We start from the raw sequence: 14514 nt of genomic DNA on the forward strand, positions 1-14514 counted from the left end.
GCCAGTGAACAAATCTGTTTTCAACAATAAAACAATCTGAGCCAAAAGGATAAAATGAGCCACTTCGACAAAGTAAAAATGGAAATAAATACAGCCTACGTAACAGACAAACAAGTAAGGATCAATAGACTAAAGAAAAGAAAGAGGAGAAACAGAATTAAAGGAAAACCAGTAAAAGTGGAATTAAAAGAGAAATTAAGAGATAGAGTGAAAAACATAGGGAGAAGCAAATAAGAATAGAGGATTATAGAAAAGGAAAGGAACAGAAGAAGAACTAAGAGTTAGATTCAGGGGCTGGGGATATGGCCTAGTGGCAAGAGCGTTTGCCTCATATACATGAAGCCCTGGGTTCAATTCCCCAGCACCACATATATAGAAAATGGCCAGAAGTGGCGCTGTGGCTCAAGTGGCAGAGTGCTAACCTTGAGCAAAAGGAAGCCCAGGACAGTGCTCAGGCCCTGAGTGCAAGCCCCAGGACTGGCAAAAAAAAAAAAAAAAAAAAAAAAAGTTAGATTCAAAAAACCCCAAAAACTTAAAAAAAGAAATATATATAATAAAAAGGAGCAGAAAAAAGACTTTCAGGCTGAAGGTATTTATTAAATGTTCAGTTACTTGGGTGCAGTGAGATCAGGCAAGGGACATAATCAATAAGGCAATAAAGGCCAGCATGGCACTAGAGGTAAAAGAAAGGAAGACCTGGGATCAGGCTATTGGGAAGCAAGCTGGAAGATACACTGGCTTGAAGACAACATCAAGACTGGTTAGGATGAAAGATTTATATAAAGGTGAGTAAAACTAAAATAATTTGGAGAACAAGGGTGGTATATCATGCTTGTAATTGAGGATCAAGAGGATATTTTCTGGCCCAAGCCAAAAAAAAGTAAGGAATACCCCATTTCAACAAACAAGCCAGATAGCTGGTTAACAGCTATAGGCAGGCCTAGTAGGACTCTGATTGGAGATTAGTTCTAAGCAAACAGCATGAACTCGGAAAAACAATCTAAAGCAAAAATGGCTGGATACATGACTGAAGTAATAGAGCACTTGTTCCAACAAATTCAGGGCCCTGAGTTCCACTTTAAAAAAAATTAGATTAGTATAGTTCAATCAATCATCAATCATTCAATCATTCACTCAATCATTCAATCAATCACTCATGACTGGTACTCAGTTGTATGGTTTCCTACTTCATACAATTGCATATCCAGGTCATCCTATCAATCATATTCCCTGAGTTCACATGGCACCCCAGGTGGCTTAGAAACTACTCCAGGTGCATAACACTCACATATACAAACAAGACAGCAGAGACTAAGCACTCAATGAGCACAGAAAAGAAATGCTACATGGATACAGGGCAGAACTCCAGGATCCAAAGAGCCTGGGGCAGAAGCTATTTAAAATGCCTACCTCAGAAGAGAGCAGTATAACATATGTAATTAGTAATGTTATAAAAACTGAAAAGCTTAGTTAGGTGTGGTGGCTCATTCCTATAATAATAGCTATTGAGGTTGTTGAGATCTGAGGATCAGAATTCAAAGCCAGACTGAGCAGGAAAGTCCATGAAACTATTTACCCCAACCCCCCTAGTCTCAGGCTTGAACCTAGGGGCCTTGGCATTGTCTATGAGCTTTTTACTCAAGGCTAGCATCCTACCACTTGAGGCAATCTGGCTTTTTGATGGTTAATTGGAGATTCTGGGCTTGAAATCAGGGTATTTATGCTCTCTTTTTCGCTTTTCACTCAAGTCTAGTGCTCTACCAATTGAGTAGTATCTCCAGTTCCAAAAAATTAACATTTTAATCATTGATTTTTTTTTAATTTTCAATTTGTCCAATATCTTGGACAAATGCAAAACAAACAAACCTAAGGAAATCAATCTTTGTCTCAGGGTAGAAATTATGATTTAAGTATTTATTTACTATAATTATTTTTATGGAGAATACTACATAAAAACCCCCAAAACTTCTGCACAGGTCTGAGTGTTGATTATCTGATGTTTACTCACGTTGGTCCAGAAGGAGGATAAGTGGACTTCTTACAGTCTTCTGTCCACTGAAAAACAAAGGAAACAAGAAGGTTCAGAAATCATGAATGCTTGCTAGCCTAAGAGACAACTGACAAAAATAATTATAGCTTATAAAGATTTTTTTAAAAATCTCCTCTTAGACCATTTCAGTACCTTCACTTTCTGAGACAGTCTCACTTGTGTAGCCCAGGCTGGCCTCTAAGTGGCAATCCTCCTACTTTAACATCCCGAGTACTGGGCCAATAGGTGGGTACTACCATGCCAGGTATCCAATACCTTTCTAAGATAAAAGCCTTTCCAATCAGAAAACTTCTAAAATCTGAAACCACTGAGATCTCAATTCAATTTGCACAAGTACCAGGTGTCCTAATTTGGTCTTATATAATAAATATATTGAGCAAAAGGGAAATAAAAACAATAAGAAAGGAGATGTAAAATGTTCCTATTAGATGGGTAATTTATTACCAAAAGTAAAAGACTTGATAGGATATAGCATTACTTGAATGTCTCAGCCTAATTTGATTGTAACTTTGTGTTGACATTTGCATCTCAAGCCACCTTTTCAGGGTATAGGGTACAAGGCCTTTCAAAATCTGCCTGAAATATGAGCCTCATAACCTTACTTAACACTCCCAGTAGTCACAGCCCATGCATATGCTGTGTTTCCTCTACATGGAATGCCCACTTAACTTGGTGGACTTTGGTTCTAACTTCTAAGATCTACTTCAAATATCTTTTTTTTTTTTTAATAAAGCAATTGTGAGGAAAGTTGAAAGTACTTTGTCAAGTTTTAGGAGAGAGCTAGAGATAAGAGCTAAAGAGCAACCTGGTCAGCAATACATGTGGGAAGGTGATAACTAAGACAATATCAGACATTGTTGATAAAAGCAGCACAGTACCTGGCTCTGAGAATAAAGAAGTAGTTGTAAGTGAAAATAAGTAAGGTTAGGCACCAATGCTGAAGTCACTTAAACCAAACACTAGCATATTGCAAAGAAAACTATACCCTCACTCTCAAGGGAGAATTAGCCAAGGCAAACACAGTTTCAAGACATGCACAATCTGGAAATAAGATTACAATAAACTAATTTGCAATTTAAAGTTTGCCCGCCCCAAATTTAAGTGTACATGGTTATAATAGACAACCATATCAAGGTAGATACAGATTTTAATAGAGGATAGGCCAAGACTATAAGCAGATGAATAGGTAGAGATAGTATGCAATCTGCTTGGTATACTGTTACTTTATCACTGGGGAAAAAAAATCAAATTTTGAATTAAATACACACACACGCCTTGTATCTTCCTTTCTTTTGTATTATTTTGTGAGGGAAAAAGGAAATAATAAAATCTGTTTCTATTTAAAACTCTAGAAAAATGATTTTTAAAGATTCTCCACTTATTATAGTTATTATTTGTAGGGGATGGCTATTCCTTTAAGACCTGGGGCGGCTGGCCACTGGCCCGTCCCACCTCCTTCCGGGTTCTTCCAGAAGAGATAGCAAACCAGCCCCTGCCTTTTGGTGGCGAGCAAGTGTGTCGTGATGGTGCCAGGCCGAGCCAAGAGGCCGGGCCTCTGCGGGAAGTTCTGTGACATCACCGTGATGGACATACTCATTAGCCTATCGTTAACACCTGGCCAGTCCCTCCCCTTCACTACTGCTATAAGACTGTTAGCCCCTCCCTTAAATAAACAGAACGCTCCTGGAAGCTTCTCCTATAGCCCATGCGCCCCTGTCTTCCTTGGCAAGTATGGAGAAGGGGGGAGGGCGTCTTGCAAGTACACGCTGATAGAGCCTACCCATGGACCTAGCCTCCGCAATTAATTCCTTCTGGCCAAAGGATATGCGTTGAGGGCGATAGGGGACCACACGGTAGGGGCAGATAGGCCCAGGACCTCTACACAGACGGTGTAGAGCTTAGCCCGGCAATTATTCAGGACTTAAATCTCTTTGAAATCAGTCACTAAGAAAAATGAATTAGGGCTGGGAATGTGGCTTAGTGGTAGAATGCTTGCCTAGCATGCATGAAGCCCTGGGTTCGATTCCTCAGGACCACATAAACAGAATAGGCCGGAAGTGGTGCTGTGGCTTAAGTGTAGAGTGCTAGCTTTGAGCAAAAAAAATGCTCAGGGACAGTGCCCAGGCCTTGAAGCCAAGCCCCAGGACTGGCAAAAAAAATAATAATAATAATAAAAAATTAAAAAGTAAATGAATATAACATATTTAGGAAAATAAAAATCATATGCATGTATGAAAAGAATGAAACCTGTTTTTAAAAACTTGCAGAAAGGGGCTGGGAGTATGGCCTAGTGGCAAGAGTGCTTGCCTCCTACACATGAAGCTCTTGGTTCGATTCCCCAGCACCACATATTTGGAAAACGGCCAGAGGGGGCGCTGTGGCTCAAGTGGCAGAGTGTTAGCCTTGAGCAAGAAGAGGCCAGGGACAGTGCTCGGGCCCTGAGTCCAAGGCCCAGGACTGGCCAAAAAAAAAAAAAAAAAATCTTGCAGAAAGTTTAAAAGGAGTCAGCAGGAGGATAAGAATAGAGAGGAAGAATATAATCAAAGCACATTATATGAATGCAAGGAAATATCACAAACTACTCACTTTGTGCAACTAATGTATGCTAATAAAAATTTGAAAGTAAAGTGAAAATTATTTCATTGGGGACTCAATGAATACTCCACACCTAAAAAACATATCATAATTTACTTATCTCCTTAAAATATTTAAAGGAGAATCTGAATGAACTATATGTTTCTAATAATACATAGATTTTGTTGTTTTTGTGCTGATCTTGGGGCTTGAACTCAGGGACTGGGTGCTGTCCCTGAGCTTTGTGTTTTTGCTCACAGCTAATGCTCTAACAGTTGAGCCACACTCCATTTCTGGCTATTTTGGTGATTAATTGGGGATAAAGAGTTTTAGGGACGTACTACTGGCTTCCAACTTCAATCCTCAGATCTCAGACTCCTGAGTAGCTAGGATTACAGGTGTAAGCTGCCTGCAGCCTGGCCTTCAGTTTTTGTTTTGTTAAAATTGTCCTTGAGGGGGCTGGGAACGTGGCTTAGTGGTAGAGTGCTCACCTAGCAAGCATGAAGCCCTGAGTTCGATTCCTCAGTACCACATAAACAGAAAAAGCTGGAAGTGGCACTGTGGCTTTAGTGGTAGAGTGCTACCCTTCAGCAAAACATGCTCAGGGACAGTGTCCAGGCCCTGAGTCAAGCCCCAGGATTGGCAAAACAAAACAAAAACAACGAAAACAAAATTATCTTTGAGGGACTGGGAATATGGCATAGTGGTAGAGTGCTTGTCTCCTATACATGAAGCCCTGGGTTTGATTCCTCAGCACCACATATACAGAAAAGGCCAGAAGTGGCACTGTGGCTCAAGTGGTAGAGTGCTAGCCTTGAGCAAAAGGAAGCCAGGGGCTGTGCTCAGGCCCTGAGTCCAAGCCCCAGGACTGGCAAATATGTGTGTGTGTGTGTGTGTGTGTGTGTGTGTGTGTGTGTGTGTGTGTGTATGTGTATCTTTGATTAGTTGTATAAAAAAAGTTGCCATTTGACAAAGCAGTTTATGAATTTAATGAATCTTGATTAATGTCACCCCTTTCAACACTCTCACCCATCCCTCCATTACCCACTCCTAATAATGTAGTAGTATAGTTTTTAAAATCCTTATATACTTGTTTTATCCATATGCTGGGACAAAAAAAGAAAATGGGATATAATTTAAAGCATGTATAGAGCCAAGTGCTGGTGGCTCACACCTGCAATCCTAGCTGCTCAGGAGGCTGAGATCTGAGGATCACGGTTTGAAGCCAGTCCAGGCAGTAAAAATCTGTAAGACTCTTATCTTCAATAAACTACTAAAGAAAAATCCGGAAGGGTTGCTATGCTGTGACTCAAGTGGTAGTTAAAGTAGTTTTCCTATGGAACAGGGTGAATAATTCTAGTAAGTGTGTGTGTGTGTGTGTGTGTGTGTGTGTGTGTGTGTGTGTGTGATGCTGGGTATCAAATGCAAAGCCTGTGCAAGCTAAGCAAGTGCTCCACTACTAAGCTATATCTCCAGCCACACATACTGAATAGAAGGATCATGTTTTTTGCAAATGTAATTCAAATAAGTATGAACACACGTTCATGTGCCTTTTGGGCTTGGATTAGAGGGTATTAAACTGCTAATATTTAGGAGAAATATTATAGTACTCTGTAAGTGCTGGGGCTTTACCTTTTGACTGACCCATTTCTAGCCTTTGGGGTGCAGTCTAGTACTTGCTAGGCATGCAATATTAGTTGATAGGAAATAGATTTGTGTGTTCTTTCCTGTGGAGCAGCAGTGGAAAGCCCACACAGTGTAACAGAGGGGAAGCCAGTGTTTGTGAAATATATTTGTTTTTTGAAACTCTGAAAATCAGTGCTGAAGCTGATTCAATAGCTATCATAAGTATAACAGTGTTTACACTCATATTAAGCATAAAGGTTCATTTCAGCAGTTCAGTACTCAGCCATTAAATAGTTTCATTGTGGTAGGTCTTAGGGATCTACTTGAACACAGGCACTAAAACCTGCTTTTGCTGAAGAGCAGTGACTCCTTGCTTGCGGCCCACAAACAGAAAGATAAATATTGAGTCCCTGGGCCCCAGTTTGCCTCTGAGACCTCCAATCTGAGTTATTCTTTCCGAAGTCACTTTGCAATCACCTTGGGCTCCAGAAAGGACAGGACTTACCTATAAGCATTCTGTGACACAGGCAACCTGCCCCCAGACAGGCAATGCCTTCACTTTGCCATAATGGGGCAAAAAGTGAAACTGCCCCAATGGAAGAGAACAGCCAAAGGCCCAGGACAGATGACTCATCAGGAAATAAAAATGACTTGTTCAAGTGATAAAATGGTAACTTCTCCAGATCCCCTTGATAGACCAGACTGTGATAATGGTCAACCAGGCCATAGTGGTGACTGGGAATGTTTCGTAATTATGCATGTATCTCTCTCCACACCCCTAGTTTTTGTTCTGCAACACTCAAAGCTCATGTCTGTACCCCAAAGATAGCTGAAGATGGACTGAACTGCTGTCTTCCCATAGCTGTCCTATCCATGTAATAAACTACCTTTATCTGTCCTCTTCCTATCTCTTCATTCGGTGTGTGGGGCAAAGGACCAGACCTGACATATGGAATACTTACATTTTGGGCCCAGGGTTTAAAAAACTGTTTTTACCAATACTCTTTGAGCTGAGATAACCAATAACCTCCACCTGCCAAACTGAGTAGATACTTCACATCTTGATAAGACTCAACATAGGCAACTTGTCCCCTTCTCTTCTCTGGGTGTCCTGTCAGTATTTACTCTCACTTGGGCTGATGCTTTAACTATGCCTACCTCCTCTTGCTCTGACACAAACAAGTTCAAGTCATGTAGCCTTTGTCTAGTTCTCTTTCTACATCTTCTTAGGAAAAAAATGCATGGGTCATGCTGACACCTCACTTCCTGATCCTCATCGAACCCTTCTTTCTCCTATTCTGCCTTCTGATTTTCTGTGCAAACACCTACTTCTCTCCATGCTACTAGGGCTACCCTGCTTTAATGCCCACTGTTTTCTTTCAAATTCTTTCCTCATATCCACACATACCTATCTTTGTTCCCCTCTAATCCAAATATTTTTTCTTTTTAGGTGGTCATTACCTTTTTATCTTACTTAAAAACCACACAAATGCTTCTTATTTTCTTTTAGGATAAGTTCCAGAACCCCTCACAGGGTCTAAAGAACCTTGGATGATGTTATATAGGCTCTTTTTCCAGACTTTTTTCAGGTTGCTTGGGTCAACACCATCTCTTAAATGACACAATGTAACAATAAATAAATATAACAATAATTGATAAATGTAACAATAAGTCAGGAATACTTGAGTTATATGTACATTGGGAAAAGCCTCCAAAACAAAAAACATACAAACAAAACTCTCCAGATACTCCAAATCAATGAGTTGTTAGTTCAAACTGGTCCTACTTATTCATATTTAACAAAAGTTGTATTGAGGGCTGGGGATATGGCCTAGTGGCAAGAGTACTTGCATTGTATACATGAGGCCCTGGGTTCGATTCCCCAGCACCACATATACAGAAAACGGCCAGAAGTGGCGCTGTGGCTCAAGTGGCAGAGTGCTAGCCTTGAGCAAAAAGAAGCCAGGGACAGTGCTCAGGCCCTGAGTTTAAGGCCCAGGACTGGCCAAAAAAAAAAAAAAAAAAAGTTGTATTGAGAAAAGTTGTGCGATGGCAGAGGTGGGAGGATCTCTAGTTTAAGGTTAGTTGGGGCAGTAAGACCCTTCCTCAAAAACAAAGTAAACACAAAAGGGCTTAAGGCATGGCTTAAGTGGTACAGCCCTTGTCTAGAACACATGGAGACTTGGGTTCAGTCCACAGTACTGCAAAAAAAGAAGGACAAGGAAAAAAAAGTTGCTTTGAATTATCTTTTGTTTACCATGCATTACAAATGGTTCATAATGATTCAAGTCACTGTACTTCAATGTGCTAAAATTTTCTGACCATGAAAACAAATTCACAGAGATTTTAAAGGAGTTGTCAGTGGTGAAGCAAAAAGAGAGTATGAGGGCTGGGGATATAGCCTAGTGGCAAGAGTGCCTGCCTCCGATACACGAGGCCCTAGGTTCGATTCCCCAGCACCACATATACAGAAAACGGCCAGAAGCGGCGCTGTGGCTCAAGTGGCAGAGTGCTAGCCTTGAGCAAAAAGAAGCCAGGGACAGTGCTCAGGCCCTGAGTCCAAGGCCCAGGACTGGCAAAAAAAAAAAAAAAAAAGAGAGTATGAATGAGGATGAATATAGTGGGATAAGATAAAGAGAAGGTTAGGTGTAAGAAACAGAAATTGAGAAGGTGAGCTTGATTGGGACACATTGTATGCATGGATGGAAATTCCACAATGAAACAACTTGCTCAATGTATAACTAATGTAAGCTATTTTTTTTAATGAGAAAAGTTATTGACAGGGCCTTAAAATCTTCTGCCAAGTAGATTTTAAAATACTACAAACATAATATCAAATTCTGTAACAAGTACTGTCATCCCTCCAACTTCACCATCCCAATTCAGCTCATTTTTCCCCACCTTATTCTCTAGAAAAGTTCATTAGTCTTAATTCTTAGATATCCATTGAATTGTGATACTGAATTACTTATGTATTCATTTTATTTTCCATTCTCCTTCTAAATGGAGCTGAGTAACATGTTTTCTAACCCCCACTGTCTATCGTAAACTCAATTTGTTTAACTATTAGTATATTCCTAGTGGTCCTTAAAGGGCATCAACAAAACATTCATTGTTTAAAAATTCTTCTCAAGCAAAATCTCTATCCACGCTAAGGCAAATGTATTTGTTTTTCCTAATAATCTTTCAATCACTGTATATGTGCATACTGTGTATTTCCCTGATATAGCTATCTGACACTCTGTGTTCTGCTTGTACCTGTTAACTAGTATAGCAATTTTGTTGGCAGTACTCCGAGTTTGAACTCAAGGCCTCAAATATGCAAGGCAGGGACATTAACCACACCTCCAGCCCATACAGAATTTTTTGTGTGTCGGTCCTGGGAAGTGAACTCAGGGCCTATGTGCTGTCCCTGAACTTTTGTGCTCAAGGCTGACACTGTATCTCTTGGTCATAGCTCACTTCCCACTGTCTGGACTGGCTTCCAACTAACTGCTATTCTCAGATCTCGAGCTCCTTCCTGAGTAGCTAGGATTACATCTGTGAGCTACCAACAAGCAGCCTCCAAGACAGCGATTTTTAATGGCTGAATAATAAATACTGTCATGAACTGATGTTCAAAGTGTCTAGCCTTTTTGGAATATAAGAGGAAACTACAACTTGCTTCCACTTTCCATCTCCTTAGCTCCTGGATGCCATCCACATCTTGCCTCAGATTAGATGCAGGTTCCTAGTCATACAACTCCATAGTAGTCTGTAAAGAAATTAATTGTGTAAGAACACTTGGCCGGACACTGGGAGCAGCACAATAACCTCTAGCTGGGTTTTCTCTCTACTTCCACTTCCTCTGATGCAAAATGAGTCACTGTGCCCCTTACTGTCCCTGGTAGCTATGAAGTCTGTGGCCCTGTGACAAGCTTTTTCAAAAGAGCCACGAGACAGGCGTTCCCGTGACTGGGCGTGGAGGCCAACGCCAGCGCCCCAGGCCTCCCTCTGCCCGGCTACAAGGCCAAGCGACTCCGGCGGTTTCCAGTGTGGGATATTCTTTGAGAAAAACACCTGCTCACCAGCAGAGACGCCAAAGTCACCCACAGTTCTGTCTCCTGAAGGATGAACACTTCTCTAGGGAGTACTGGAGCCGGAAACACTTCCACTGCGGTCAGAGGCTGTGCCGCCACACCCGGCCATTCCTGTTCTAGCCATCCCCTGGGCAACCCAGGACGGGGCTGGCCAACCTGAATTGCACCCATACTCCGGTGAACCCCAAGCCAGTGTTCCCCACCTTCGCCCGCCCGCCGGCAGCACCTGCATCCAGATCCCCGCCTGCACCTGCGCCCCCATCTGCGGCCCAGCTCGAGCTCACCCACCGGGGGCACGTGCTGCGCCACGGCGCAGGTGACAGCTGCGGCCCACAGAAAGGAGAGGAGACGGCGGCCACGCAGCATCATCCCGGGCGCTCCGCGGAACTCCCGCTAGAGCCAGACACTGCACACGGCCGCGAGCAGGCCCCGCCCTTCGGCCTTGTGACTGGTGCGCGCCGGGCCGCACCAAGTGTAGCTGGAAGGGTGCTGCGGGGGGGGAGTCAGAGTGGGAGGAGAGGCCTGGCATGTCAGGGACTGTCAGAGAATGGGGGAGGACTAGAGGATCTACCGCCTGGAGACGAGGCTTCGGGATAGGAATGGGTGCTCGCGTTAGGATTGGGTACTGCTTGGCGGTACCACCCCCCCCCCACGCCATGCTGGAAGTGGTTGGATCCAGCCCTAGCCCGCCCAGGGGTGGGCTGCTAAACTTTAGCCCAGTTCGGCCCGGATGCGCGCGGGGAGAGGCGGGGCTGGAGCTGGGGGCGGGACTGGGGCCCGGGGACCCAGGCCCAACGCTTGGGGGCCACTCAATGCCCAAAGCCCTCAAAGAGCCTCAAAACGGAAGGGGATACACGACCCCTCTCCGCCCCCCGAGGAAAGCTGGCCGAGGGGGGCGGGAAGTGGGGGGGGCCCTCACGTGACCAGGAGCGGGTGTCAGGGACCAGGAGAACAACGAATCCCCTTGGATGCTCCAGGCTCCGACCTACCTGCATGGGCTGTCATGACACAGCTAGAATTTAGGCTCCATAAGTCAGGTGGAAAACAAAAACAAAACCAAACATGTGTTCCCAGCGAGCCATCCCCACAGTGCTGGCTCAGCTAGCCAGCAGCTGGGGTTTCAAGAAAGACTTCAGATAGGCGGAGCTGAGCTAAAACTAGAAGGATGGGGCTTGGCCCAGCCAACAGCTGGACTGAGTCTCACGTTGCTACGGTGAGTGGTTTCTGAAGGTCCAACAAGAAATCCTGTCTTCTGCACTGCGCTTTGTGTTTCCGGCATTGTGAAATCTCCCCCCGCCCCACCCCCAAAAAAATACTTCTTTAGAACTGAACAGTCTGGGCTGGGATGTAGCTCGGTGGCAAAGCGCTTGCCTATCAAGTGCAATGTCCTGGGTTTGATCCCCCTGTATCAAAAAAGAAAAGACAAAAAACAAAAAAAAGAACGGTTAAAACAAAACACAAAACAACAACAACAACAAAAAAAAAACCCAAACAGAAACTCAACTATGACAAAAATCTTCATCGACCTTCCTGGCCTCCCCACCCCCCGCCCCACACTCTGCCCCGGCTTGCTTTTGTGTTCGCGATGGCTGACGAAATTGCACTTTTGCCCATTTGTATTACTTCCTTAGAAAATTCAAACAATCTATGGTGAAGGTTGGGAAGTGAGAATTTGTTGTGAGTTCCCTTTCTCCTAGATCTGGAAGTTTGTTGTTGTTTTTAATGTAGTCTTTTACTATTGAAAATACCCTATGGTTGCTGCTTCAACAGTAAGCAAACAGATCATAAAAATAGTCATTGCTGGAGGAGGGGAAAGGTTTCTGGTGCATGCCTATAGTTTCAGTTACTGGGAAGGAAGAAACCCAAGTTCAGGGCCAGCCTGGAAAATATAGTGAGAGTCCATCTCACTAAATATTGAGTCCATCTCAATAAATATTAATTATGAAAACACGATGAATTTTCAAAGTGTTAATCTTTTCTTCTAAAAACAGAACAATCAAGGGTTAAGAACAACAAAAAGTTCCTCCTTTGTAAGGCTTGGAAGATGAGAAATGGGCAATAAACAATTACATATTAGAAGGTAACACCTGCTAGAGATCAGGGTAAGGGGGATGGAGAATATAGAAGGTGGAGAAGGGAGAACTGCTATTTTATTATTTTTGATATGTATTTTTTTGTTTCATTTTTTTTTTCCAGTCCTGGGGCTTGAACTCAGGGCCCACGCAGTGTCCTTGCGCTTCATTTGTTCAGGGCTAGCGCTCTACCACTTGAGCCACAGCACCACCTCCAGTATGTTCTATGTATGTGGTACTGAACAATCGAACCCAGGGCTTCACACATGCAAGGCAAGTACTCTACTGCTAAGCCACATTCCCAGCCCAATATTTTTTTTTTTTTGTTATCTTTAAATAGTCGTAAAGGGGTTTCAACATATCAGCTTATGAATATAATTCATATCAATCAATGTCACCCCTACTTGGAGCATTCTTTTTCCATCCATCCCAACCCAACCCATCCGTTTCCTAATTCTGTTTGTGTGTGTGTGAGTGTGTGTGTGTGTGTGTATCATTATGACTGTGAGAGTCACGATTTTAAATATCATAAGCAGTATAGACATTACTGAGAAGAGTACATTTGATCAGAAGGAGATGAGGAAATTAGGCTTGTGGATGCCCACAAACTTATTCAAGGTAGGAGCCCTGGTGCAAAGGCTTAAAAATGAGAATATGATTGTAAGCCAGTCACTGGTGGCTCACTCCTTTAAGCCTAAATATTCAAGAGGCTGAGATCTTGGGGTTGTGGTTAAAAGTCAGCCAGAGCAGAAAAGACCAGGAGACTCTTATCTCCAATTAACCACACACACAAAAAAAAGTTGGAATTGGTAAAGAGCTAACTCTGAGCACTGACGCTCAGGGATAGTGCTCAGGCCCAGAGTTCAAGCTCCAGAACTGGCAAAAGGAAAAATAAAAGCCAGGGAAAGGGAGGATCTTCAAAGTTTTTATCATAAACAAATGGAAAATGTTTGAGGACATAGATATGTTTAATTTAACTAAATCATTATCTATGACAGGCATGAGTGAAAGCATTAGAGTTAAAACATAATGGTACCTCATTAATATGTACTATTTTATGTTTTATATATACAAATTTGAATAAATAAGAATTTTAAATAAGAATAAAAATTTGGTAAGTGATTGCTTTTCAGCTTTTTGGATAAGATTGGGTATAAAATTATATAAGTAAAATGCTGTAACTTGATATTAATATCTTAAGGTATGACATTCAGCAACTTCATGATTTTTAAGTTCATTTATTGATATAGTAACAAAAATTGAGGACTGTGAAAGAAAAACATTTTATAGGAGCAGAACGACATTAAGCAGAAACTAAGGAAAGCCGAATAAAATATGGACTATAGTTAATTTTTTAAAATTAAAAAATGTGCCTTTTCAGCCATAGCAAAGAAACTGGTATGGCTGAAGCAGCAAGGATAAAGGGAAAAGAAACAGATGAAGTTGAACAGGTAAGAAGAGGAAAGCAGATTTTTGTACTTTGTTAAGAGCCATTGTAAGGATCTCTCCTTTACTCTGGGAGTGTGTAGTGTTGACTAGTACACATGTTCAATGATGAATTTACATAATTACTTTGGAGCTTGAATCTGTCAGAAGTAATGGATTTTCATGTATATCTATTAGCAAGTCAAGCAGCAATTTGATTGGAGGAATATTTACCTCAAATACCACAAAGATCAATTCACAGTACTTAGATCTAAGATGTAAATGTATATAAAACACATATAAGGACATATAATATACAGACAACCAAACTTATCAAAGTATGGTGTATACAGGGGTAAATTTCTGTGGCATACCCCTATTGAACAATTAACTTGGCAGTTGAACAAAATGAACAGCAAGAAACTAGCAAGAAACTAACTTGTCTTGCCTGAGTGGAGATGGGAGTTAAGGAGAAGGGTTGGACAAATGGGAAGAGTAATGGTGATGGTAGGTACCTATGTGAAAAAGGAACTAGAAAAATTGAGGAAATCAGTGGGGTTACCATAACTGGAGGAGAAAGATGGAAGGGGTGACACTGATCAAGATACATTGTACCCATAAAGTTCATGTGGACCTCAAACTCATTTGTACAACTATTTAAACACAACAAAACATTAAATTAAAAAAT

The 14514-nt window shown here is 42.0% G+C and overlaps 1 protein-coding gene across 1 annotated transcript in view; it reads right to left on the reverse strand.

Annotated features, from left to right (window-relative positions):
- Asah1 (N-acylsphingosine amidohydrolase 1) overlaps positions 1 to 10748 on the reverse strand; it is a 28916-nt gene extending 18168 nt beyond the window's left edge. The window contains exons 1-2 of the mRNA XM_048330478.1: positions 10618 to 10748; positions 2009 to 2055 (exon numbers count right to left, since the gene is read on the reverse strand). Coding sequence (XP_048186435.1) covers positions 2009 to 2055; positions 10618 to 10698 — 128 coding nt within the window. The 5' untranslated portion in view covers positions 10699 to 10748. The remainder of the gene's footprint in view (positions 1 to 2008; positions 2056 to 10617) is intronic.
- Positions 10749 to 14514: the final 3766 nt, after the last annotated feature.

Source organism: Perognathus longimembris, chromosome 21, assembly GCF_023159225.1.
Source record: "Perognathus longimembris pacificus isolate PPM17 chromosome 21, ASM2315922v1, whole genome shotgun sequence".
In the NCBI taxonomy this organism is placed as follows: domain Eukaryota; kingdom Metazoa; phylum Chordata; class Mammalia; order Rodentia; family Heteromyidae; genus Perognathus; species Perognathus longimembris.